The 26,561-nt window shown below is 25.0% G+C and overlaps 1 protein-coding gene across 2 annotated transcripts in view; it reads left to right on the top strand.

Annotated features, from left to right (window-relative positions):
* The first annotated feature begins 388 nt into the window (after positions 1 to 388).
* The window catches only part of LOC129966735 (putative phosphoenolpyruvate synthase), a 58,887-nt gene continuing 32,714 nt past the window's right edge, over positions 389 to 26,561 (top strand). The window contains exons 1-17 of one of the 2 annotated variants that reach the window (XM_056081282.1): positions 389 to 635; positions 3,500 to 3,684; positions 6,176 to 6,435; positions 7,147 to 7,212; positions 7,898 to 8,008; positions 8,997 to 9,109; positions 10,680 to 10,735; positions 13,060 to 13,112; positions 14,839 to 14,957; positions 15,038 to 15,191; positions 18,563 to 18,621; positions 21,110 to 21,234; positions 23,461 to 23,567; positions 23,672 to 23,710; positions 23,802 to 23,926; positions 25,263 to 25,333; positions 25,639 to 25,703. In XM_056081282.1, the coding sequence (XP_055937257.1) occupies positions 542 to 635; positions 3,500 to 3,684; positions 6,176 to 6,435; positions 7,147 to 7,212; positions 7,898 to 8,008; positions 8,997 to 9,109; positions 10,680 to 10,735; positions 13,060 to 13,112; positions 14,839 to 14,957; positions 15,038 to 15,191; positions 18,563 to 18,621; positions 21,110 to 21,234; positions 23,461 to 23,567; positions 23,672 to 23,710; positions 23,802 to 23,926; positions 25,263 to 25,333; positions 25,639 to 25,703 (1,802 nt within the window). In that variant the 5' untranslated portion in view covers positions 389 to 541. Of the gene's footprint in view, positions 636 to 3,499; positions 3,685 to 4,861; positions 4,881 to 6,175; positions 6,436 to 7,146; positions 7,213 to 7,897; positions 8,009 to 8,996; positions 9,110 to 10,679; positions 10,736 to 13,059; positions 13,113 to 14,838; positions 14,958 to 15,037; positions 15,192 to 18,562; positions 18,622 to 21,109; positions 21,235 to 23,460; positions 23,568 to 23,671; positions 23,711 to 23,801; positions 23,927 to 25,262; positions 25,334 to 25,638; positions 25,704 to 26,561 lie in introns of those variants that run through there. The other variant, XM_056081292.1, reaches the window with a different exon arrangement.

Consider the following 26,561-nt stretch of genomic DNA (forward strand, 5'->3'; position numbering starts at 1 on the left):
ACTTAAGCCCGGTATTTGCATCGCCATTCAGTAGATACGCTTTTGATAAGCATAAGGGATCTTACTATAATGGCTGCAATTTTTTTTCAAGTTTGAATACAATAGCGAAATTTTCCTTTTTCGGTAAACTGTAATAATATTTCTTCGTATTTTATAGAGATAAAAAGGAGCAATATTCCACTATCTGAAAAAAAACTAAACAAAACAAAAAAACTGATGACCAAAGGAATTGTCTGCACATCCCTCAATACCGCAATGTTCAGCAAGGGTTGAACGCGGAAATGAAAATTATCTCTATCAGAAGTTCACTGCTCTGACCTCGTGAGATTAGTTACTTTTATGAACGTGTCAATAAACAATATGAAAAGATTAGATAAATATTCGAAGGGAGTTTTGTCTTTCATTACTTTTCGAAATCGACAAAAATAGTGGGATGTCAGTTTTTTTATTTAAGGTTTATCCACAATTCTACTGACAAATCTTGTTCAGTTTTTATTTTCCGTTTCTTTTTTTAAAAAATTATTTACATAATGTTTCAGTTATGATCGAACTCATTGACATTTCAACTTACTTAATTGCGGGTGTTTTGACTCTGTTATCTTTATTATCATACTTCTACATATCACATGGAAAAGGTAAGTTTCTTACAAATTGTTTTATTCGTGGCAACTTTTTTGTTCTTTAACGCATGTCAACTTAAATAAAATTATTTGATAAAATTGAATATAATCGAAAGGAAATCAGAACAAAAATTTACTTTTTCTTATTAGTTATGTAGATATGGCACATAAAATAAGTTGATTTATGCTAACATATTCAAATAAAAATGTGTAATATCCAGTTAGTGGATTTTTGTCTGTCAGCTTCTTAGGACCATTGTGTAAAAAGAGATGTGTGCAGCCACATCGATTTAAAAATTGTTATTTGCTTAGTTTCCAAATATATAAGTTTGTAAAAATTTCAAGCTTCACAGATTATAAAACAATTGTATAAAATTAACACTTTATCAATCGATCAGGTTCTTGTTTATTTCACCATGTACACTTAGTTATTACAATATTTATGAATATCGAGCTTCTGAATACATAATGTTTTGCACAAAAATAAACGCTGCACAGAAATGAGACATAATGCATAAATAGAAATATATTAATATTAAAATAAAAAATAATAGAAAAATAAAGTAATTAAAATAAAAAATAAATAAAAATAATAAAATAATAAAATTCAAAAATAATAAAAATACTAAAATAATTGAAATGAAAAAAAAATATCCCAAAATGAGTCTTTAATATGTTGATTAAGTTAAAAAAATAAGTTGAAATGATCAATTTATTGAAAGAAGTTCATAATGCGCATTATCTGAGACCGCAAAAGCCTTAAGTCCACTATTACTAACACACACACACACACACACACACACACACACACACACACACACACACACACACACACACACACACACACACACACACACACACACACACACACACACACACACACACACACACACACACACACACACACACACACACACACATATATATATATATATATTTAATTTAAAAAGTACATTATTTTATCTTTGAATATTAAAGAAATTTCTTTAATAACTAAGAAGATAACGAAGTTGAAAAGAACATTCTAGGCTCTTTTTGAAGTAAACTTGCCCAGTTTATAAATAAATTGCCTTTAAAAAATGAACTATATTGAATTAAATTACAAATGCTAATTACAGATGCCTTTTTTTTTTTTAAAAAAAAAGAATTATATTGAATTAAATTACAGATGTTCTTCAGCAAAAGAACAAATTTGATAAAAGTGACAGAATTTAAAGTAACTGGGTAATTCTTTTAAGGAAAAGAAAATCCAGTCTTTGAGAGAATAAAAATTTCCTAAAATAAAATATTTTATTGAATGGAATATTTCGAATATATTTTTCTTTGATTTCGTATTGATTTTTTTTATAAGAAAATAATCTAAAAGTAATCCTTGGATGAAAATTGCTTACTTTCTCTAGCAAAACCAAATTTCTTGAAAGTAACTGGGCATTAAGCTTAAAATTAAGTCATTTTGTTTTTGGCTAACCACTTGATTATGAAAATATTGCTTCAGTTCATCAAAATGCAAATTAAACAGAATTTTTAAGATTACATAGTTAAAAAGTGAAACAAGTTTTAATTTATTCACTTTTCAACGGGTGTATTTTTGCATAAAAACAATTAAAATAATTAATTTAAGAACTGAAGAAATAAGAGAGTTGTAAAAAAAAAAAGAGAGTCAGAAATTTTTGACAGAACGTCACTAAAGCAAATGGAAAAAGTGTTCATAATGCAATACGAAAAATTGTTCGTGTGTAGTTAAAAGTGTAATCAATGGAAAATATAGAGCTAAATAAGAGCTCTGGAAAATAAAAGGGTGAAGAAATAGACCAGATTTTACTTGAAAGTTGAAAATATTTACACAATTGTTTGAATAAAATTGCTATTCTAATCGAAAGTAATGTCTAGAGATGTAAAAGAAATGAGGATATCAAAAAACCTCGTTGACAATTTTCTGCAATATAGTTATAATAAAATGAAATAAAATTATATTTATGTCTTTTCAATGTAACAAAAATAACGTATGATCATTTTCTTAAAAAAAAAAAAAAAGAATACCTGAAATCTTACAGACAATTAATGTTAAGCGAAAATGCCAGCTAAACATACCATTGTATATATTAAATTTTTGATCAAAATTATCTTATCCTTCATTATCACTATTCTATTACTTATTCAGATTAAAGTTTTTCGATTATTTTTTAAGAAAAATATATTAATGTTATGCATTCAAAATAATCTGGGAAACATTTGCTAAATTTGCATTTTAGAAGGTAAAATAGAATTCAGAATTGTGTTGGAAATTGCGCATGGTAAGGCGGAAGTAATTAAAATGCTCAAAACTGAAAAGCTGATTTTTTTTCTCCTTTTTTTTTTTCCAGAGCAATTAAATGTTTTGAATAGAGAAAATTTTCCTCTTTCCAAATAGAAATTTATCAACTTTGCTCATCTAAGTACAGAAATTTATTTACGTTTCATTTTTTCTTTCTTTCTTCTTAAATACGCTATTTAATGTATGTATTTTGTGCATTGTATTTTTAGGCATTGAAAAAATATCTTTAATAATTTTTTATTGTTGCTTTTAACCGCTGTGGTTAAAAGATTACAAAATATTACAAAGATATTAATTAAAGTAGATTACAAAATATTACAAAGATATTAATTAAAGTAGATTACAAAATATTACAAAGATATAAATTAAAGTAGATTACAAGATATTACAAAGATATTAATTAAAGTAGATTACAAGATATTAATTATAAACGATACATTATAAAATATTATGAAAATAAATTGTAATAATTCTAAAAATGTTATAAAGATCCAGTCCTGTTAATAACATATAATGAAGTATTTCTTTTCTTTTCTTATAAAATCAAAAAAAATATTTTATATAGATATTTACTTTTGGAAAAGATATATCTCAGCAAGAATTCTATTAAGATCATATCATGAAAAATTCGAAAGGAAACTACCCACTTACGAAAAGGTGAAGGAATTGGATTTTACACCAACCGATATTGGTCTCATACCGACAGATTCTGAATACCAAATCGAGAATCCATACAAAGGACCATTTCAAGTAAGTTAAAAATAGTTAAATTTAAATACATTTCTGTTCACGAATTGGTCGAAGTTCAATTTTTATAGGAAATATTAGCATTGATGAATTGGTTACTGTCTTTCCAAATAATTGTATTACATTTATATAAGACATCTGAGAAATTACATAGTTAATAGCAGCAGCAGAAAATTTATTATGAATTTTAAAGAAACCATTATGAAATAAATCGCTATGATCCCGCTTAGAATTCTGAATTTAAAATCAAGTGGAATTTAAACGAACAATTGTATGTTTAATTTTATTTCTAACCTTATATGATTATATTATTAGTTATTTAAATTAGTTATTAATGCATTTCTTGCCAGGCATATCCACAAAGAGCTAAAACCTGATATTAAGTCGTTATTGTTTTCAATTATTTTCTCATAAATCGAACTCTGGAAGTACTTTTCCGAAACAATAAATAAAATAAATTTTATGGCCTTATTAAAAAATACTTTTAAGTAAGTTTTGATAATAACATATATTTTTTATTTAGCTTAAAGTGAAAAATTACCCAAAATCCATTTGTAGATATTGCAGAAAAAGAAATCAGTTATTATTCCTCTAAATAAATATAAAATTGTGCTAATTATGCCCTTTAAATAAGAAATATTAACATTTTATCAATTAATGAACCTCTGTTTCTAATATCTCCTTGAAGGCTTATAGTATTTTGCCACTGATTTACTCTGTGATAAACAGAAAAATTATTGTTTTAAATGAAACAAGGGAAGGAAAAAAAAAAAAAAAAAAAAAAAAATCAGTTAGAAAAAGCGAGATTTTTACCGTTCATCTCTGCGAAGAATGGTTACTATGGGAACCAACACAGTTGCAGTTTCACTCAGTTGCAAATTTCAACACATTCAAAAATTAATTTACCTGCAAAATCGAAGTAGATTCGACCATTGTTTCAAAGATCAAAGAACCATTATAAAGTCTAGAAATACAAGTAAAATCAAGTTTTTTAAGATTTATAACTTTTTATAACTCAAAAAAAAAAAAAAAAAAAAGAATTCGAAACTTTCAATATATAAACTACAACTTGGATTATCATAACATTGCCGCATTTCTTAAAAGTGCCGAAATAAAGTTTATTCATATTATATTAAAAATATTCTGTTTTAGCATTAGGAATTTAATAGAGAAATAAAGAATTTTAGAAGAAATATCCTGTAAATAAAATGAGCTAATTGTTGCGTTCTGAGAATACGTTTTTCCTTTATCTTTGCGTTGCAATCTGTTTTGAAATGATATAATCTTCTTTACGTAACCAATTAAAATTATTTAAGATTTCTGCAGTAGTTACTTATTTTTAGTTTTAGAAAATATAATTTTTCTGTGATAAATTTATTATGAATTTATTTCAATAATAGTTTCAAATTTTTAATATGACATTGATTTCATATATGTACAATAATTTTATCTATTACACAATCATAACGATATGAAATAGGATTAAGCATTTGGTTGAAGATATGGAAGGGCATGTTTTATAGCATCATTTTCCTTTCTACTAGTATTTTACTAAACAATATAAAATTCAAGAAACATTTTAATGTTTAAAATCAACTAGTAATAAGCATATGAAGTACCCCCATGAAAAGCAATAAATAAAAAAGTTGCAAATATTTGATGAACGTTTATCATATGAAAGCATATCCTACTAGATCCATTTACTTGTATTTAACACTTATATGACATTTTAAAATTTTGTTTTTACAAGAACTGTTTAAAGTTTTTATATGGAATATGGTTTCATTTTTGAAAGAAACTTTTTTTCTTTTGCTAATATATATATAATTTATTTATTTGCTCTTTAATTTCATTGATTGTTGTATTAACAATTGCCCTATTATTGTACTATCTGTTTAAGTTGGTTTTTTTTTTTTTTTTTTTTTACCATAATACTAATGAAAATTTTAACTAATGATAATTTATAACTTTCTAATGTGTTTTTCATATTTGTTTCATATCCTAAAACATGACAGTAAAATGAATTTTTTAAAAAATGCCTTTTGTTTATAAAACTTTTAGATGTAATTTTCTTCATGATTATCTCTTATTCCATACATTTTTTTAAGAAAATTTAGAAATTTTAGTAATTTTTTCCCAATTATTTAATATCAATAAAAATATAGTAAATTGTTTGCATCTCTGCTGCCTTGCATGTTAACCATATAGTTATGAAATGGTTTTCTGCTATTACATATTATGATGGCTGTTGTATTAACTGAAAAATGCTTACAACTTCTGCTGTTGTTTTAACAGAAAAATATTGCATTTTAGTATAGTTTATATTATGAAATTTATTTTTCAATGCATACATTACAAATTTACTTTTTTAATATTATATGTATTTCTATATCTGTAGAATGTATCCTATGTATATAAAAAATTATATTTCATTTATTTTGTCGTATGTTAAATTTCTTGATAGTTAATGCTCTCTGATTTTTTTTAAATATAGTGTTGTGATGGGATTCATTTTGTTGCTGTTGATAATGGAAAAAATTGGCTGGACTTATGCATTAATAAAATTCAAGAAAATGTTGCTCTTATGTGGATACATTTGAAACTTTTCAATGGAGATGAGTTTATTCTTCCTGGAGGACCTGACTTAAGAACTCCTTATATAGATAGTGATGGATTATTTTATGCGTGTGGATTGCAAATTAGATGTCTCAGCCCTATGAGGAAGTGGCGGATATCGTTCAATGGATTATTGCAGTAAATTATATATTTCTTAGCTTTAATTTTATATTGGTGTGAATACATCATAAAATAAATCTCATTTTGTTATCGGATATCTACTAAACATATTCAGCTCTTTTTTATATTACTAAAAATTTATTTTATTATATTATACTAAATGTTTTATTATTATATTATATTGCTTAATATATTAAATATAAATAATCTATTTCAGCAAAAGCAACAAATTATTTTAATTTAGAAAGTATCTAACTTGAAGAAATATTAATTGACAGATTTGAAATCTAAAAATATTTATTCAGAAATTGATATAATAATATTCTCAGGATAGGATCAATTTCCTGATAATATAATCACATGTTATGTGTCGCTTGCTTTCTAATTGTTATGTTGTCTATGTTATGTTACAATGATACATCTTTTTTTTTTCTTCTAATAACATATATATATATTCCAAAAAGTGACTTGTATCATGTTTGACATGAATGAACCTCTCTGAGAAATGTTCTTAATAGTCCTCTTGTATTGTATAATTTTGAATGTAGCATTTGTGCACTCTTGAGGATTTTTTTTTTTTTTTGTGTGTCAGTGATGTATGATCATTTGCTTTTTTTTTATATTAAATATATTAGAAATGTTCCATTCTGAAATTCTGTCATACTGTCCCATACTGTATTAGAAATGTTCCATACTGATATTTAAAATAAATTCTTATGTGTTTTATAGGCAATGCAATTCAGAAAATAATGACAAAAGCAGCAAAAAAATAGTTCATGTGAAATTTTCTTTCATGTAAGTATGCTTTCTTCTGCCTTGCTATGTTTTTATTATTAATAAATGCATATGCAAAAGAATTATTATGGTCTTCTCATGGTTATCATTCTGAGCTAATGAAATGAAATAATTATTACTATATGAGAAATATTTCTTATTTTTGATAGAAAAATTGCAAAAAATTATTTTTGCATGGTGGATTTTAATAGTAAGAATGAACTTTTTTACTAATGAGAAATTTGGAGATGATTCTTCTGTCAAATATATTTTCTGTTACTTTTAATATTTTCACAAAGATATTTTTATTCATTATTTTGAGAAATCTTTCATGTTCTTTGAGCAGAACCTGTTTGTGAAAAATCATCAGTTTTAACTAAATCATTTTACTGAAAGAAATAAATGTAAAATATAATATAAATGGAATATTTGAAAATATTTTCAGAATTTGTGAAAATAACTTTTACATGCAGACGAGTTTTATGTTGAGAACATATGTTTTTCCTATTAATTTGAAATTTTTAATAAATTTATTATGGTATCATATATTTCACTTTTGCAATATGGAAAAGTAAAATATAATTCAACAAAAATAAAAAAAAAAAATGTTCCTTTACACTGTTGTTCTTATTTATTAATTTGTTGATGCAATAAAGGGCATTAAAAATAAATTTTGGACAGATTCATTAATTTCATCCATTTTTAGATGGCTCTCTATTGCAAGGGGGCGAGAAACAAATATAGATTTCAGCTGTAAAGACCTGGCAACAGCTTTTGCAAATGCATCACACAATATTGATTTTAAAGACCTGAAATGGTAAGAACTAACATATTTTTTAAAATTATTTTTATATTATTCTTTTATTTATTAATATTTCATTTCCTTAATATTTATTTCATTCATAAAAATATTTTCTTACACAAATTAACTTGTTTTATAATTTTTTAGTCCTGTATATCATTCTATATTTTATAGATAATTAGTTTCAAAATATTTATAAAAAGTAAAATATGTTTAAGTAATACAGTGTTAAATTATCATTCTACTATATGATGAATATTTGAGTTCTGTTCTTCTGTGGCAGTCAAATATCATAATCTGATAATTTTCTAGCATATAGATTCAATCCTTTTACCATTTGTTAACTTAACATTTTAAAATGCAATAAAACTTTGAAATTTCAAAAAATTTTAATATTGGATAGATACAAATCACAAGTATATAAGATTTAAAATGAGATCAGTATAATGCATGCCATAGAAACGGATTAATTATTATTAGTATTTTTATTATTTTGAATAGAGCAAGTTCATTAAACTGCAGTTTATGAACTATTCATAGGCTTCATTCAAAAATAATCTGAATTATCATATATTTTTATACTTAAATAAGAACCACATATAAATTATTCCAAATATCGAAAAGGTTATTAATGCATTTAAATATTGTTACTAACCATCCAATTAGTAAAATAGCTTCTTTGCTGTATGCTATTAACTTTGATTGCTTATGATTTAGTATTATATTAATTTAAAATTGGCAAGTTTTTTAAAACATTTATTTTCATTTCAACGAAATCATGCATTATCATCTTTTAACTCATAATCGAAATTAATAGTTAAATTTGATTTGAGTAATTATATGCATTGTTGTCATAGGGTATTTCAATTTAATTGTAACTAAATGGAATCTCAATTTCAGAAATAAGGACTAAACATAACTTCTCAAAATTGATTAAGAAAAGCCTATTTTTATAGAGTAATAACTATTTTAATTCATTTCAATGAGTATTTTTTCCTTTTAGTTTTTATGCATTTCAAAACAGATATGAGCAATGGGGTCAACTTATGGGAACTGTCTGTGTAAAGGGAAAAGAAGAAGAATTATATTTATGGTGCTGCAAAACAAGAATTTCTGGTGAAATCAATGATTTTTTTTATTATATTTCAAGTATAACACATACATTCAAAACATGAAAAAATTATGAAATTAAGGAAGGAAATGGTAAAAGCTTAATTATTGGAAAGATCATTGAATTAGGAAAAGTGAGTGTGTGTAGTATAAATATCATTTTGAAGATGTGTGGTCGAAAAGATGGAGCCTTTGGAATTTTAATTTCAATTTATTTACCATATGAACCATATTATATACAGAGAAAAAAGCAATAAGAGATGTCAGTCTTTATTGTGATATAAGAGCAAAGTGGCAAAAATTTTGTCTTTCTATGGTTTTACTGGAAGATTCTAATAGGGATTTTTTTTGTCAGGTGTCGATTGAGGCAAGGGAACTTAGGTTTTTTTTTTTAAAGAATGTTTTAAGCATCATGGATTTTCATTCCTTTGCTTGGAGCATGAGAATATGAATTGTCATCAGTTTTCTAGAGCTTATGTTTTAAATAATTAAAAAGTGGGTATTGGATCAGGAAGTAAGAGATTATTTTTGAATGAAGTGAACATGGACTAAATTAAGAAATTAATTAAGATTTAATTTAGATTAAATCCTAATTATTGCATATGTAATACCCATAATCAATTACAATATTAACCCTACTTTCATACTTTTCAACAGTTCGGGGAAATAGTGGTACAACAGGAAAAAAATATAAATTTTGTAAAACCACTTACATTAATTAATATCTAATAATCTAAAATAATATTTAAAAAATGTTGTAAATAATGGGAAAACATTATTTACAACATTGGAATAAAATGGAAATGTAAAAATGAAATATATTGTAATATTTATTTTCTTATAATAAAAAATGAATATTTTTAAATTTGAAAGCATATTATTGAAATTTTGTACTAAGCCATTCTGTTAATTGTTTAACCTAAGAGTTTATAACTATATTTCACTTTTTTTTTTTACAATTTTATACATTTGATTTTATATTAATTAAAATAAGCACATACATGATTTTTAGACAAATATTTTGACATTTATTTGAAAATTAAACCCCTTCTTCTAAAAAAACACTACTAGCTTGCAAAAAATTTGTAAATGCAAATTCAAACTGTTTTTTAAACTTAATGCTAATTTGTTATCTCTTTGCATTCTTTTTTAAACATAAGCTTCTTTTAGTTACAAAATATATAAATATTAACAAAAATACTGCAAAAATTATAAAATTGAATAATATATAATGATGCCATTATTATTGTTAAAACAATCAAGGTGATTTTAGTTTCAGTTTCTATTAAGTCTTTGTCCTTCTTTTCTATAATATTATCATTCAAATAATGTAAAATTCTGTAAGACCTAGAAGCAAAAAGATATAAAAACTTTTTTAACATTTAAAAAAATGCAAAAAAAGTTATAAAACTTTAACTATAAATGCTGAATTTTTTTAAAAATTTGAATGGATTTTTACTGATATTATTAGCTGTTCTCTTGAATTTCAGTGGTTATAGATTTTTTCTACTGCCACCCTATTTTTGTAGTGTATAGAAAACAAATAGTTTTGTGAGATCATTTTGAATTTTTACAGATAGACCTTTATGGCATGAAGATGTTTGTTTTGCTAACTTCTACATATATTTCAAAGTAAGTGCTGTTTAGAATAAAAAAAGTTTATCTGAATCATTTTTCTGATTATTTTTACTGATTCTTTGTGTGATAAGATAGTCTTAATTTTGCAAAATAATTATATTTGTAAGCTTATTTTTTTCAATTCTGGTATGAAATAATTTATTTTTATTTTCCTTGAATAATATCAATAAAAATCTATATTTCTTTCATGTAATCATCAATTTATGATGTCAAATTGACTTTGAGTGCATGATATTGAAATACAATAGAAGATTATGAAAACAACAAAGGAACTGTATCTCTGTTATATGGTTCCTTATCTTATCACCATTTTCTTTTTTTGCCAGTTCATTTAAGTGAAGGAAGAACATTTTATAAAAATTGATGTCAATATTAAAATTAAAGTTATAAGTTCATTTTATGAAAGCTTTCAATTTAATATGTATATTATTTAAATATTCATATAATCATAAAAATGAACTTTTTAAAATAAAAATATTAATTTTTTTAATCCATTTTTATTTAAAAGTTTTGAGATTTATATTAGCTTATAATTCTTCTTTATTTTCATTACAGTTACATACTTTTCTAATGATTATAGCATAATTCTTCCTTTTGAAGAAAATTTTATTCCTGAAATTTATTTGATTACCTTTTCCTCCTTTTTAGTAAAAAATGAATAACTATTTATTAAAAAAACAATTTTTAGATCTTTTAAATAATCATTATTAACATTTTTCTGTTCACAGTGTTCAGTAGTTGTTATCAATAAGTTATAAATTTACACTAATAGTGTTCAAAGGTGCTGAAAAAATATTTAATTTAAACTCAACTGATTCAAATCTAAAGAATTCAATTTAAAGAAAAGAAAGAATTAAAAAAATGAAATGGATAGGATTAAAGGAGAAAGAGAGGGGAAGATGACCATTGAAAAATGACTTATAAAACTTAAAATAAGACTTTAAAGGGAAAAAAATTCAATATTATTAAATAAATTAAAATAAATCAATGCATGCTTATTTTTTAAAAAATATTATTTGCTTCTTTATTAGGATGCAGAAATTTTACTTATTACTATTTTTCTAATATTAATTTTAAATCTCTGTCTACTTTCTAGCTATTTCTAGTTATTTGGTAAATTTACAGAATGTTTGTAAGAGAGCATTTATTTCAATGCACAAATTTGTATTGATGAAGTATATCCTAATTTAAATGAATGATTTGATACTAGTAATTATTTTGTGAGAAGGGGCTGCTTTTAAAATTTTAGAATTTATCTGAAATTCTTACATTTATTGCATTTCTCTTTCTCTTAATATATCCCGCCATCAACTTCTTCAGGTATAGGGATGTTAAAATTCTGTTATGGTGGTTGGTTTTAATCTCCTTGGTGGGTGCAGAAATGTTGTGTATTTGAACAGCATCTAATGATGATAAGATGTGTTTCCTTTGGAGGAGGGTCATACTGTGACCAATGATGACCTAAGGGCTGAATTGTAGTTTCCATCTATGCTGTTGCAATATTCAGTATTTCGTCTATATATTTTCAGTATTCTTTATATTTCTATATATTTTCAGTATTTCTTCTATATATTGTTTGGAGTAGCCACTTTTGTTTATTTCTAACATTCTTATATATTGTCTTGGAATGCTGCTTTTTTTTATATATCTATTTTTATTTGTGTTCTTTTCAAATACTAATTAAGATATATATTTACATGAAGCTGCAAGGCATATTTTAAATATTATAATTATTACTTGTTGAAATTTTTCCTCCAGTTTTTAAGTAATGTATTAATTTTGAAGTTATTCTTTTCATTGATTTCTTTTATGAGTTTTAATAAGATTAAATTTAATCAGTAGCTTATGAGCAATTCAGATTTAATACTAGTCTTTTTCTTATATCCTTACGTATAGTCTAGTATGAATGCTTTACTAATAATCATTTAGAATCCCCCACCCCACCCCACCCCACCCCACCCCACCCAACCCAACCCTTTCTGTTTAGAAAAAAAATCTGTTGAGTTTCTAATCATCCTTTGTGTCGCTTACTTGTCCTATTATGTTATGTTATATATGGCGAATGAATTGATAGTTTAATGAAGAATGTCTCTACATGCAGTTCAAAGAGATTCTTCTTCACTCCTATCTTCTGATGCTTTGAAAATAGGCTCATTGAAGAGAAAATTCATTTTTGTTTCATTGTCTTCACCATAATTTAAAGGAGGAACTTGATAATCCTATAAATGCTATTTAAGGGTTGATAAAGCTATATATAAATTAGGAATTAGCTATATTTTAAGATTATGCATTAACTACTATTTTATATTTGTTTGTAGGATGGCTATCCACTAAGCGTAGAAACCACAACTATTAAAAATTTTATTTCCAAGTAAGTTCTTTTTTGTTCTTTCTGAATTCCCTTAACTGTTAAAAATTTAGCCTAAAATGCTATTTATATGTAATTTTATGAATTCTTATTTATATGAATTAAGAGCTGGAGAGCAATTTATAATTAGTAGGTGTTTACAGTCCCTCCATATATATATATATATATTTGATTATAACTAACTCTGTTAATGCTTCGAGTAAGTTCATAGTGAGAATAAAACATAAATATTCTGCTTAAATAGCTTGTTGCTTTGAACACCTAATGTTTCAAATGTTTTTTTAAAACAATCTTTTTTTTATACTTTGCTTTCTAATACAAAAAGTGATGAAAATAAATCCGTTATGTTGAAAACAGCATAATTGTTAAAATTATTTCAAGCTTAAGGAATTAGATTTAGTCAGAAATTCAATCGGAAATGCTATAATAAATAAGGTATCACGATGCTTATTCAATTTTCTTTTTCTTATTTTTTCCCACTTTATTACTTCTAGATATTTTTATAACCTTTAAATCGATGATGACTACCATTGATATGATTTAATAAGCTACCCCTTCTCATATAGGAAAAAAATAATCTAATATTTAGAATTTCGAGTGCTTTTATTTCCAATTTAAAAAAAAAAAATATTAACCAGAGTTGTTAAAGCATGACATAAGTTTACATGATGAATGCCTGATTAAAATTCTGCCATACAATCTGTGTGCTATAACTCAGTTAACAGATCTTAGCTCCAACTTATTTACGCTGATATCTAGTATTCTTTTTATTATCGAATGCATAGAGCTATATGTATTTTTGAACTATGTAATATAACAAGGAAATGTTTCAAAAGATTAAAACTGTTCTAGAGATTACTTTAAAATTTGTGTGAGAAAATGGTCATTGTGGAAAAAAAATCTTCATGTCTTATTAATATTATAGGATTGTCAAAATTTGACCACAGAGTTTGGTATTCACCTTCATGCTATTTGTGGTATGTTACTTTAAAAAAAGACTACTTTAAGCCCTCTGCAAACAATTCTTTTATACATTTTTAATTTGATCAGTTTAAAATATAAAATGATGTTGCTTATTGCAAATAAATTATTTCACTAATGTTTTTTTATGGTTTTTATTTCTTGAATGAACTAAAATTTTTCAATTAATAGAATTTTAACCAATGGTATTGAAAATTCATTTCAAGGAATCAGCAATTTAATTATATAATTATTGAAATCTAAATCATTATTGATATGGTAACGGTATAACAAACAATTCAGTACTTCCATTGAAACTTATGATATATAAATTTATATTTCCATTTAGCATAAATATAGCAAATATTATCTTTCTCTATTTTTAAGAATGATGTGATTTTAAATATCATATTTTAAAATATAATAATCTTACCACACTGAAAACTGTAAAACAAAAATATGCAAAGTCTTAAAATAAAAAATTGTTATTTTTTTATTGGATGCTTTTGTAATATTCATTTATTTGTTGCTATAATGCATTTGTTTGATTTATCCACCCATGTGAAGATTTTTAAATGTCAGTATTAGTCAGTAAGTCATTTTATTGTCTGAAAGTCTATGTAATATAATTAATTAAATAATTTAGAAAATTACATTTCTTGTTTTTAAATAAATAATTTTAAATGATCATGATGCATGTTGTTTATTTATTTATTATTTTTTGCAAAACACTGGGATTTTCTTTACTTATTAAGTTTTGTTTTCTTAGTTATACATATGCCCATAGTATTGCACCTACTGGTGGACTCGAGGATGTTACAAACTGCAACTTTGATTTAAATGTTCTCCAAAGAAATTACAAAAAATTAGCCATTTCCTTTGATTATCGTAAGTTGCTTTTTTTTAACCTTTATTATTTGAATAAATTTGATTTCAAAAACTCAGTTTATAATTATTTTTATTAAAAGGTAAGAAAAAGCACAGAAGCATCCTTGAGTTCAATGAAAATGAGAAAATTGTGCACTTAGGACCTGATTTAGAATGGACTATGACGATTAAATCATTTAAAGTAATTTCAGATAATGGTGATGAAGGATATGGAGTTCTTCATTTTGGCATGAGGTATGTAAGGAGCAAATAATAATTTGTGTTAATTTATCTTTTCATTTAAAACTTAAATACCAATTTTGTACCATAATTATTATTTTGGTAATATTTTTCATATGATAATCTGATCATTTGATATCAATTTGCTTTTTATGACAGTTACATTATAATTTTCATTTTACATGCTTTGAAGATGAATTACTAGAAATTTGATTGAAGCACATTAGTCTTTAGTTTTCATTGCTTTAATTTTTTTGTTTTTAACTGTATATAAATATTGAACTGAAAAGTCGTTTGTCTAATATCTAGTTAAAATACAAGCTTTATTCTTTTCCAAATCTTTATTTGCTTGAAAATAATTTTCAATGACATATTAAGTTTGGTTCTTGAAGATAGGGTATTTATTATATATAGAAAGATGAATTAGTGAGAGAGAGGAACAAATACTTTAAAAAAATTTAAAACTGGAATGAAGAAGTATGAAACATATCCTACTAGGAAACGAGTTCTCTCAATTTAATCACAGCATATATCGTTTTTTTAAAAATAAATTTATAGAATATTTAACTACTTTCATTTTAAGGTATGCTTTTCCCTCAAAAGGTGAACAAAAATACATGTATTTTTTTCCATCCTAATTATATTTGTTGCAATGAATACATTCAGATAAAAATTAGAATTGTTTCATTCTCGAATGTACCAGATATATCCAATTTATTCTTTGTAAGGAACATCATAATTAGTATGTGAACTTTTGTTTTAGGCCAAATAATATAATATGCAATCTTTGCAATCTATCAAATAATATCTTTGTAATTATATGCAGAAAATGGAAATTAGTCACTTACTGCTTTAACTTAAATAAGTTACAGAAAGATTAAAACTCCTGTTAAAAAAACTCCTTCAATTTTTGTATTAAAAAAGCAGCAATGCATATGTTTTCTTAATGTGTTGTATGTAAATGTTTTGGCTTTGGCTATATTTATTGAAAGGAATTGCACACTAAACACTTTGTTTCCCAATAAAGTTACAAATAAATTGTGATTTTTAATTTTCTATGAAGAAACAAATATTTTTCTTTTATTTTGATGGTTACATAGAAAATAATCTGTATTTTCATTGTTTAAAACCATTTTAGATATTTTCTAAAATGGTTTTATAATGTTCATGCATTTTATTCATATTACATTTCAGTAATATTTTGTATTTTGTTAAAAGATCTTGTGCTCTCTCTGAAATTATAGCCATATATAATTTTTTAAACTTCCTGTATTGATTTGACTTTTCGGGAAATTATTGTTGTTATAAATAATATTGAATGTTATAACTTTTTGAAGGTAAAGTCAAATATTTACATGTGTAGGATATTTAGAAGGTGAAATCAACATGCAAATTAATCCAATACATCTATATATTTCATTATTTTAAAGAAAAATTAGTTAAATATGATATTTGTAAGTCTGTATACATATGACTATTATGTTGAACAGTTTGAAATGTAATATGAATAAATGCATGAACATTATATTAAAGAGAAATTAATTATTGCACAAAGTTTTATTGATAAATGAAAGTTCATATTTAACAACTGCTTGAAATTTTATGCTAAAACTTGATTTTTTTAAATTCCTTGATCATAAACATGATATAAAGCAGTTTAGTATAAATATATTGAAAATTATTTTTACATTGTTCTATATTCTGCATGCTGGGCAACATTGTGAAGATATTGCAGCAATACAGTAGAGTATCTTATGCTTTTAGGGAAAATGTATGCCATCATTAAAAATTCTCTATCTTAAAATGAATACCATACTAAGGCACTTTTTCCCCATCATATTATCATACTGGTGTATTACTTCCTTTATTTGTATTTAGTAGCATAATAATAGTAAGATAACAACTTTGTTACATAATAATGCCAAGTACCTATAATAAAAGTTATACATTTCTGTTTTTTTGTATCGCCCACAGTGACAATAATTATTTTGCCCTTATGATATCAAACAAAGTAATTTTTTAAGTGCAAGAAATGTCAAATCTCTTTTTCTATCTGTTTATTCTTTCATTATAACAATTTTCTGTAATGTCTATGTGCTTTAATGTTTAAGACGGTCATTTATAATAATAAAATGAGTAAACCCATATAAAATGTGCTCATGTTTAACTCTTCTTTCTTAAGAAATTAATAATTACGTATATCTATGCTAAGTAAGTACCCAAATGAATGAAGTTAAAAATAATTGTTATAAAAACATCCAAGCATATTAAATACCTATTTAGCTAATAAACAAACTTTGAAGAAATAACAAAGCACACAACATGATTTTAAAAACGTGAAGTAGCCAATGTTGGGCAATGTGAAAAATGTTGTATAACACTGGGGACTGTTACGATTATAACATTTTGGTTAATACAGAAATAAATAGATTTTTTAGCATGTCATATGAGTTAGAATAGTTGTTTGTAGTGAGAATTTTTCTTTTAATTCTTTCACTTAAATTTTGAAACAGACAGTATATTTTAATGCAAAGTGAATATGCTATTTATAAAATCAATAAAAAGAAAGTTTTATTCGTTGATACTTAGTTCATTGTTGCAGCTTTGTATTAGTTGAAAAAAAGGATGGTAACAACAGAAATAATATGTAGGATTCACAAGATTATTTCCTAAATTAAGGGAATTTAAATAAAGATGAATAGAATTTGGTTACATCATTTTTCTTTATGAGATGTTAAGTTTTGCAATATTTATAAAGTATGTAAATAACTGCAGATTCTGAGCCAGTTGGTATATCTAATTTGTGAATATGCTATAGACTTTTTTCCATATTTATTTATTGATAATATTGGAGATTCCTTTAATTTAGAAATGTTAATTTTTTAAATCCTATATATTATTTCTGTTATCAACATTCTTTTTTCTCAACTAAAATAAAATATGTGTAAGTTGAAAACTCCTCAATGGAAATATTGCAGTTTTCTCAAGAAGTTTCATTCTTGTGTGTAATTTCATATTGTTAGAAAGTACAACATTAAAGTAAATATAGTATTCATTGAGATTGATGACATATTTCTAGTAGTAAATGAAAATATTTCCGTTCATATTAGTTTTATCCTGACAGAGAATTAGGATTTTCAATATTTTGCATAAATGTTTTGAATTCTACATTGAAATAAATTTGCTTGGAATGTTGCAATAAATTTTGATTTAAAAAGAATGATAAAAATTAAATTTAAATAAGGTTACAAATGTTTAATTTTTAAAAAATAAATTGCTGTAACTAGTTAATTTTGTTAATATTTTAAAGCAAAGTTATTTATAATTTTGCATTTGCTTAGCATATTTTGGTTTTTTTAATTGTAACATCATTTACTTCAATTTAGATCAAAAGAGAAACTGAATTTCACTTATAATGCTCCTCCTGTCCTGCTAATAGACAAAAGTATGATTATTTTTTCTGCTCACTATACAAACATTTCATTCATTTATATATAAATGTGACTTGTGTGATTGATATTTTCACTTCATAGTTATAATTTTATTTGATTAAAACTTTTTATATGAAGTAGTTAAATTTTTTATTTGATTTATTTATAAAATAATCAGTTTTTTTTTTGAGATTTCGGTGATAAATACCTCAAAAGAGAATACACTTGAAATATATGACAGAAACACACAATTAAAAAGAAAGTACTTTAAAGTACTCTCTTACAATTTGAAATTTTATGTTGTGTGAGGTAGAATTCAATGTTATTAATTGATTATTATTTTCAACTAGTTGACTTAGGTGATCGGCTAGTTCAGCAAGAATATTGGTTAGAAATATTTATTTTAATTTGAATTGCTTACATATGACTTCATGTCCATGATTCCTCCAAATTAATTGACATTAAAGTCATGTTGTTTTAGTTGTCTTATTTAAATTTTATTTATTGTGTATATGTACTTTTCTAATAGGGACAGTTCCATGGCATTATAATGTTACTGAAAATGTAAATGTCCAGTTCATCAATTTCTAAAATTTTGTGATATTGTAACTTCACTTTATTATCTGTCAAGTAAACTACACAGATATTAAGCATAATTCTTCCTTTGTTTTCAATTATGGAAGAAAATCACTTGCATAAATACCTGATGAAACAAGTATTGGTTTGAATTTTATTGTAACAATATAATCTATTATTGAAAATTAAAAAAAATATTTAAAAAAATGCCAAAATTTAACAAAAATTCTCATGATTATTAAATTGGTATAATTTAAAAAACAGTGTAAAATTCACTATTGTTCTGTAAAATTTTTGGAAGCTATTGCTATTACTAATTATTTTTAAAAATTAATTATTGTTTTAATTAATTAATAATTTTAAGCATAATTTTTTGTTAATTAAAATAAAAAATTTAAAAACAAATAATTTTGAAGTGCACCTTTATACATTATGGTATATATGTTTCAAATTTGTTAGCTGATAGTCAAACTGTTTGGTTTGCAGAGCACCAGCACTCATGCACACACAACATAAATTCATCTTTATTATTAGTAGAGATAAATGATAATTATTTGTACTAATTGGAGTTGGTTATTATGAATAATGATCTCAATTAGTATGAATAATAACCAATTATTATTCATATTAATCGAGTTTGTTACTTGCAGCTAACACATTAACCTTAACAAAATAGATTATTATTTCCCCCAAATCATTTCTGTTAGGAATTAAACAATCTTAAATTTTTAAAAAAATCATAAAAAAGTATGCAAATTTTTAGGCAAAAATGTATGTACAGGTTTATATATCTGAGAGGAACATTAAAAAAATATATACATAGTGAAAAAAAAAAATCCATAATTCCAAATAATCTTGATATTTTTGTAATTTAGAAAAGCCTTCTGTTGGTAAATTTTCTTGTTGTTGTCATATTCTTTAACATAATTTCAAAATCAACTCTTGCTATTAATAGAAAATGTGAGATCCATGTTTGCACAAGAGAGAAAGAAATTCTATATTCTATTTAATGGAATACAATTATTGAGTTCACCTTGCTTAGTCAACACATTTCTAATGAAGTTTGTAGAACTCAGCAGGAAGAAGAGTTTTTCGCAGATATATATTTGAATCTGAATTTCAATGTTTATTTGTAAGTCTTAAAATAGAAATATTTTTACTTATATGTTTTTAAGTTTTCTTCTATAAAACCCTTTACTTTTTTTTTTTTTTTTTTTTTTTTGTAAATTGTATTAAATTATAACCTTAGATCTTAGTAACCAAGAGCATATTTTCTATTGGAACTGTCAGAAAAAAAAAGGAGTTGAAATGATGGGTTGTTATTGACTATTACTGAGAACTGTATACTTTTTAGTTTTGTGATAGTAGATCCTTTTGAATATATATGTGAAAATGATGCAAGTGAATGTTTCTCTTTTGAAATTAGCTATGCTATGATATTATGTTTTTAAAATTTGTAGCAAATAGTTTTCTAAATTTATGAATACATAAAATATTTTGTGCTCTGTGGTTCCTTCAACTATTCAAGATGTATGAAATATAAGGAATAAAGTTAATTTAATTTATCTATGTGAATATGCTGATTAATAATTATGATGCCCTATGATGAAGTAATGCAGTTTACACAACCCATGCATGTGTTAGATTTTTTAAAAGAATATTTCCACTATTATGCCCATGAATGCTAAAAATAATATTTGATGCACCATTTATTATGTAATTAATTTTTATGTTTATTTAACATAGAATTTATTTTATTTCATACACACATTTCATACGCATTTTAATATATATTTTGCTATCCATACAGTGCTGTACAATGAAATACTGATATTTCAAAATTAATTGAGTTATTTTATGAAAAATTTTATAATATGGACAAATGTTTTAACTAAAATAACATCCTTTTTTTATTTATTTTTTCAGGGACACCATGTGCAAGTAAAAATGTTGTATTACTGAATGAAGATGAATGTAAAAATTCAGCAATAGCTGGAGGAAAGGGCTGTTCATTGGCTCTCCTATCAGAACTGAGTGAAAAAGAACGATTAGTAAGCTGCCATAGACATGTTTAGATTCTTAACTGTAGAACTGTTTTGTTATAATTTTTTTTGTGTAGGGGGGATTTCTAGTTCAGGCGCATCAGTTTTATAAACAGATATTTTAAATATTTATTGCATTACTACTAAGTGAAATTTCATTTTACAGATATATGTTAAATTATATTTTGTTTCATTACTATATTAAATTGCAATATTTATTATAATGTACTAGCTTTTACCCGCGACTTCGTTCGCGTGGAAATTTTGATGTGTATGTATGAGAACTGACGGTCTGATCAACAGTCGGCTTTGTCTGTCTAAATTCGCTTGCGAGCAAAACGGCAACGCCGCCCATCACCGCCTGGTTGCCGCGGATGTCCTGCAGGCTGTGGTTGAACGCCTGTATGCATGCTTGTGCATTCGTCCCATATTATTAACTTGCACTGCTGCAAAAGGACTCTCCGGCCACTGTTTTTGATGACTTTGCATGTTGGGGTATCTTTGCTTGCAAGATTAAGCGGCAATTTGAAAATGGAATGTGCAGTCCGACAACCGTTAAGCAAAGTTACAACAGTGTTCGAGGAAGCTACAGCCAGAGCTATATTGCGGTCCTTGCGGAGTTTGGCTAGAAGAAGAAGAAATAATCACTCCTCTCCACTATTTACTCGGTTCAGAATCGTTTCGTAGACTTGACGCTGCTTGGGAAGTAATCGTAGTGCCATTTCCTTGACCTCCGCTTCTAAAACCGCGGTGTCGTAGTTTACTTTTTCACAACTTCGCCTGATGATTCCCTTCTTCGCTGTGGTATGGGTAGGCCGAAATCAGCGAGACATTTTCCAGATATGGACATCATTTTATCCTCAATCAATACCAAAGCTTCGTTAATGATTAGGCTTACCAAATTACCTTCGTTAATGATTCATTTGAGTGCCATCCAACCTATACACGTTATCTTCTGATAAAGCGTCAGCTGGTTAGGGTTTGATAGTCCGCAATTGCTCATTAAAATTGCAGGCAGGTCTAGCGACTTTCATTGCCCGACTTTATTACTCCGCTTCGAAAGAGTAGATTTGATTTTTCAGGGCATTTCGAAAAACTATCAATTAATAACAAATTTTAAAAAATTAAAACTAATCTTTAAAAAATGTACTTAAAACTATAAGCATATACGAAAAATATATAGCTAACATAAATACAATTTAATTACATAAACACTCAACTAACATAAATACAATTTAATTACAGAAACACTCAACTAACCTAAAAACAATTTATTTACATAGTATACCTGAAACAAAACAAAACAGCAAATCAAGTCTGTGTTTCTTTAAAATCAAGTCTATTTTATTTATCGATCGAGATTGAAATAGCTGCAACAGTATAATACACATAATTTTAAAACTTTTAATTAAAATAAAAACACAGTTGTCAACAATAAGAACTTACTGCGTATGCGTTAATTTTCAACGCCAGTCGGGTAACGCAAATGCGTCAATTTTCTACGCCAGTTGGGGGAACGCAATGTAGATTAGAAATTTTCAGTTTCCTTTAGTCATGTTTTATTTTAATTTAAAAGTACTTCAGAATGAATCCAAAAGATCGATTAATTATCAATGTTTAATTTCAGATACATCAAACACTAAGAAAATAAATAGAATCGTTTGAAATATTCTGTCAAAAACATGTTAAGCCTATCCTGGTTAGCGTGGGGGAATAATAATAATAATAATAATAAAGAACTGAAGCCTTATTCATTTTTGGCGGGATTTGGCTTCAGATTTTTGGCGAGAAAGTTAGTCTTTAATTAATAAAAAATTAACCACTCAATTAACTGGAATAAATAGTAGCCTATGTCCTATTCCAGACTATAATTTACCTCTGTGCTAAATTTCATCCAATTCTGTTCAGCTGTTCTGACGTGATTGAGTAACATCCATCCATCCATCCATCCATCCAAACTTTCATATTTATAATAGTAGTATAGATTTAAAATAAGAAATTATAGGCAAGAAAGCAAATAATAAGTTGAGTTACAATATATAAAAACATCTCTTTAAATGATGTTTTTATTATTTTTCCTTTTGGAAAATATTTTCAAAATTATCCAACATTAAGTAATTAATTTTAATCAGATTTACACATTAATTTTAATTTTATTTTATTATACTATCAGGTAAATTTTTAAAAAAAATTTCCTGAATTTATTTACATTTTATTTTATCATTCAAATTTCAGTTCTATGTGCCGAAAGGATTTGTTGTCACAACTAGTGCATTTGAAAACCATATTAAGAACAATAAGACAATCTACTATGGCATAAAACAGTTAGTTAATGTGTCTGGGTGAGTTTGAATTTCAAAAAGTCTTATTTCAATATGATAAAATTTATTTTCATTGAAAGTTTCATATTGGGTTTTGAACTGATTTTTCAATACTTACTTTTTAGTGAAAAAGCCAAAGGAGACCTTAAAGATGAATGTAATAAGTTAGTAGAATATCTTTCATTTCATATTTGTATCAATTATTTTGCTTTCAGTATTAATATCAAATTGCTTATGTATTTATTTTTTCTTAAGATGTGTGGAAGAATTCCAGTCTTCGAAAATGTCTGACAGTTTAAAGGCAGAGATTCAAGAAGTACTGCTATATCTTTATGAATCTGTTGAACATATTCGATTTTCTATTCGATCTTCAGCATGTGGTAATTGTTATTTAATGCTTTTCATTTTTCTTTTTCTTTGTCAGTATATATGTTTTGATTGCACATATTCCTTCTAATTAGGTGCTTTTCTAAGATCAGTTAATATAAATAAATCTAAAGTAGAATTGTCAAATATAAGACAAAACATGAATAAAAAGAACATATATTATTATAACAAGATTTAAAATAAAATCCTTTTCATTCATGTGTTTATCCTTTTTGAGCCATCTAAGATAATAGAGATATGTGTAGAGGTGCTGAATTATTGAAAGAATTACAAAAAGAAAGGGAGTTAGTAGACATAATCTTAATGACTGCTGCATCATCATGATTATATATAAAATTGTTGAATTTGCTTGATTTGCGATGTAATATGTGCAAGCACACAAATGTTTGTATGTAGATTATGTATTTTATGTAGATTTGTATGTATATTTAGCACTTCATTCATGAAACAGCTTATGTTTTTTATGATATAGACACTGAGGCTATTTAGAGGTGAATAAATAAACAGCTGCAGGCAGAATATCAGAATTATAATATTTCACTGAAGAATATAAAGATAATTCTTGTAAAACTTTTCCTGACTTTTAGGCTTTATTGTGGAACTGTACCTATAAATATGATATTATTAGTGATGATATATAATTTATACAATGATTTTTTGGAAAATCAAAATGCTCATATATTTATTTTTAAGAAAAAATGGTAATGGAAACAATTAAGTCCTAATTCCATTCATTGATTAGTGAAAATCAGTTTTAAACTTTTCTATTTATATTTAAATATGAATAGTTTTCCAGAATCGCGATTAGATATAAAAGTTTTGCCAAGCATTATATTCATAGTTAGATTATTGGGAAAAAAAATCATTGATAAATATTTATATTTTTATTTAATTTTTAAGATTTTGAAAGCCTTATTTTACTCTATCACAAAACTGCTTCTGCATGAAATCTGTGTGCATAATCATACATTAAAAATCGATTTTTTTTAGATGCTTTATTTATATACCTATTGTTTGATTTGTTTCTATTTTCCTAAAGTATTTATTGATACTGACAGTTATCCATTCTTCATTTACTTGCTTTCTTATCAAAAATTTAAAAAATGTTTTATACAGTGCAACAAAAATTGCACACTACTTTGGTTTACTTGGTTATTTTAAAATAATTATAGTTTGTTAAATTATATAGATGGAATATGAAATTATGAAAAAAATTAAAATCTAGTATAACATTAATAAAATTGTATTTGATAATTTATACTTTTTAAAAAACTTTCTTAATATGATTTTGCTTTCTCTTCTGGTGATTAAAGATTTTCTCATTTATAGGAGAGGATAGTGAAGATTTGTCTGCAGCTGGTCAAATGTTGACAGTTTTAGGTGTAAGGGGAATCAATAATGTGAGTAAAATCACATTTTCAATCTGCTTTTTCGCTATGTATTCATTTTGTAATCTCAAGGAATTATAAAATAATTTTCTTTATTTATCTGTTATATCTAATTAAATTTCAAATTTAATTTGAGTAACTTATCAATTATTAAATAATTGTGTAATTATAAAATTCACTAATTTTCAAATTACCTGATATTAATTGTGAAAAAAAGCCTTTTCATGTGGGATTAATTGTTTAGTAAGTGAAATTTTTTGATGGTATTTTGTTATTCAATTTTAATTTTTTATTTAAAAAATTAATTAATTCTGCAGATAGCTGATGCAATTATTAAATGTTGGTCTTCAAAGTTTGGATATGAAGCTGTCCAATATGCACGGTAATTTTTAATATTTTTATCATAATATCTAAAATACTTTTGAAGGAGTAATAAATAAATGAGCTGTAATATATTTATTAAATTCAGAATCAATAAATTAAAATTTTAAAAATGCAGTGCAAATTGTTTAAATTAAGCTATTTGTAAATATTTACTGTTGCATAAATCAATTTTACAAATTGGATTGAAATTAAAACAAATAATTGTAAAACAACCATGACTCAATTACTTTCTTCCTTTTTTACTGTTACATTATTAGTTGTAAAAGCAGTTAGGTATTAGTTGTTTCAAAGTTTTTGTGAAGAATATAAACAAAATATAAGTGTGATTTCTCTCTCTTTTTTTTAATGTATGAGGATGTAAAATTTAATTATAATTTCAATTGCATTTATTTTACTTTCACGTCATTTTCTATCTGTATTTTAAATGTATGCAATACCATCATGAATTTTTATATCACAATTTTTGTGTTTATTTCAAATTTGGATGTAACTAAATTTTTTCATTAATCTCATCAATTCAAAGGGAACATTGATATTAATTTAATTAATTATCTGTTACTTTGCTGTTAGAACCAAATCTTTTTTGTATAAGCAGATGTAAAATAACTGATTTGAATTAAAATAATGAATTAATTTTATAAAGCAATTTGAATTATGTTTCATAATGGATAGATTGTTTTCTTATGTTAACATTCAGTTTTAAGAGGAAATACTAGCAATCAGATTGGACTAAATTTAAAACTTGAAGAAAAAAAATGATATTTTATTTTATTCTAGAGTTATTGTTTTGAAGTATAACAACCATGAATAAAGAATATGTTGTAATAAAATACAGAAATGCTTATTCTATCATTAG

This window comes from Argiope bruennichi, chromosome 1 (assembly GCF_947563725.1).
Source record: "Argiope bruennichi chromosome 1, qqArgBrue1.1, whole genome shotgun sequence".
NCBI lineage: Eukaryota > Metazoa > Arthropoda > Arachnida > Araneae > Araneidae > Argiope > Argiope bruennichi.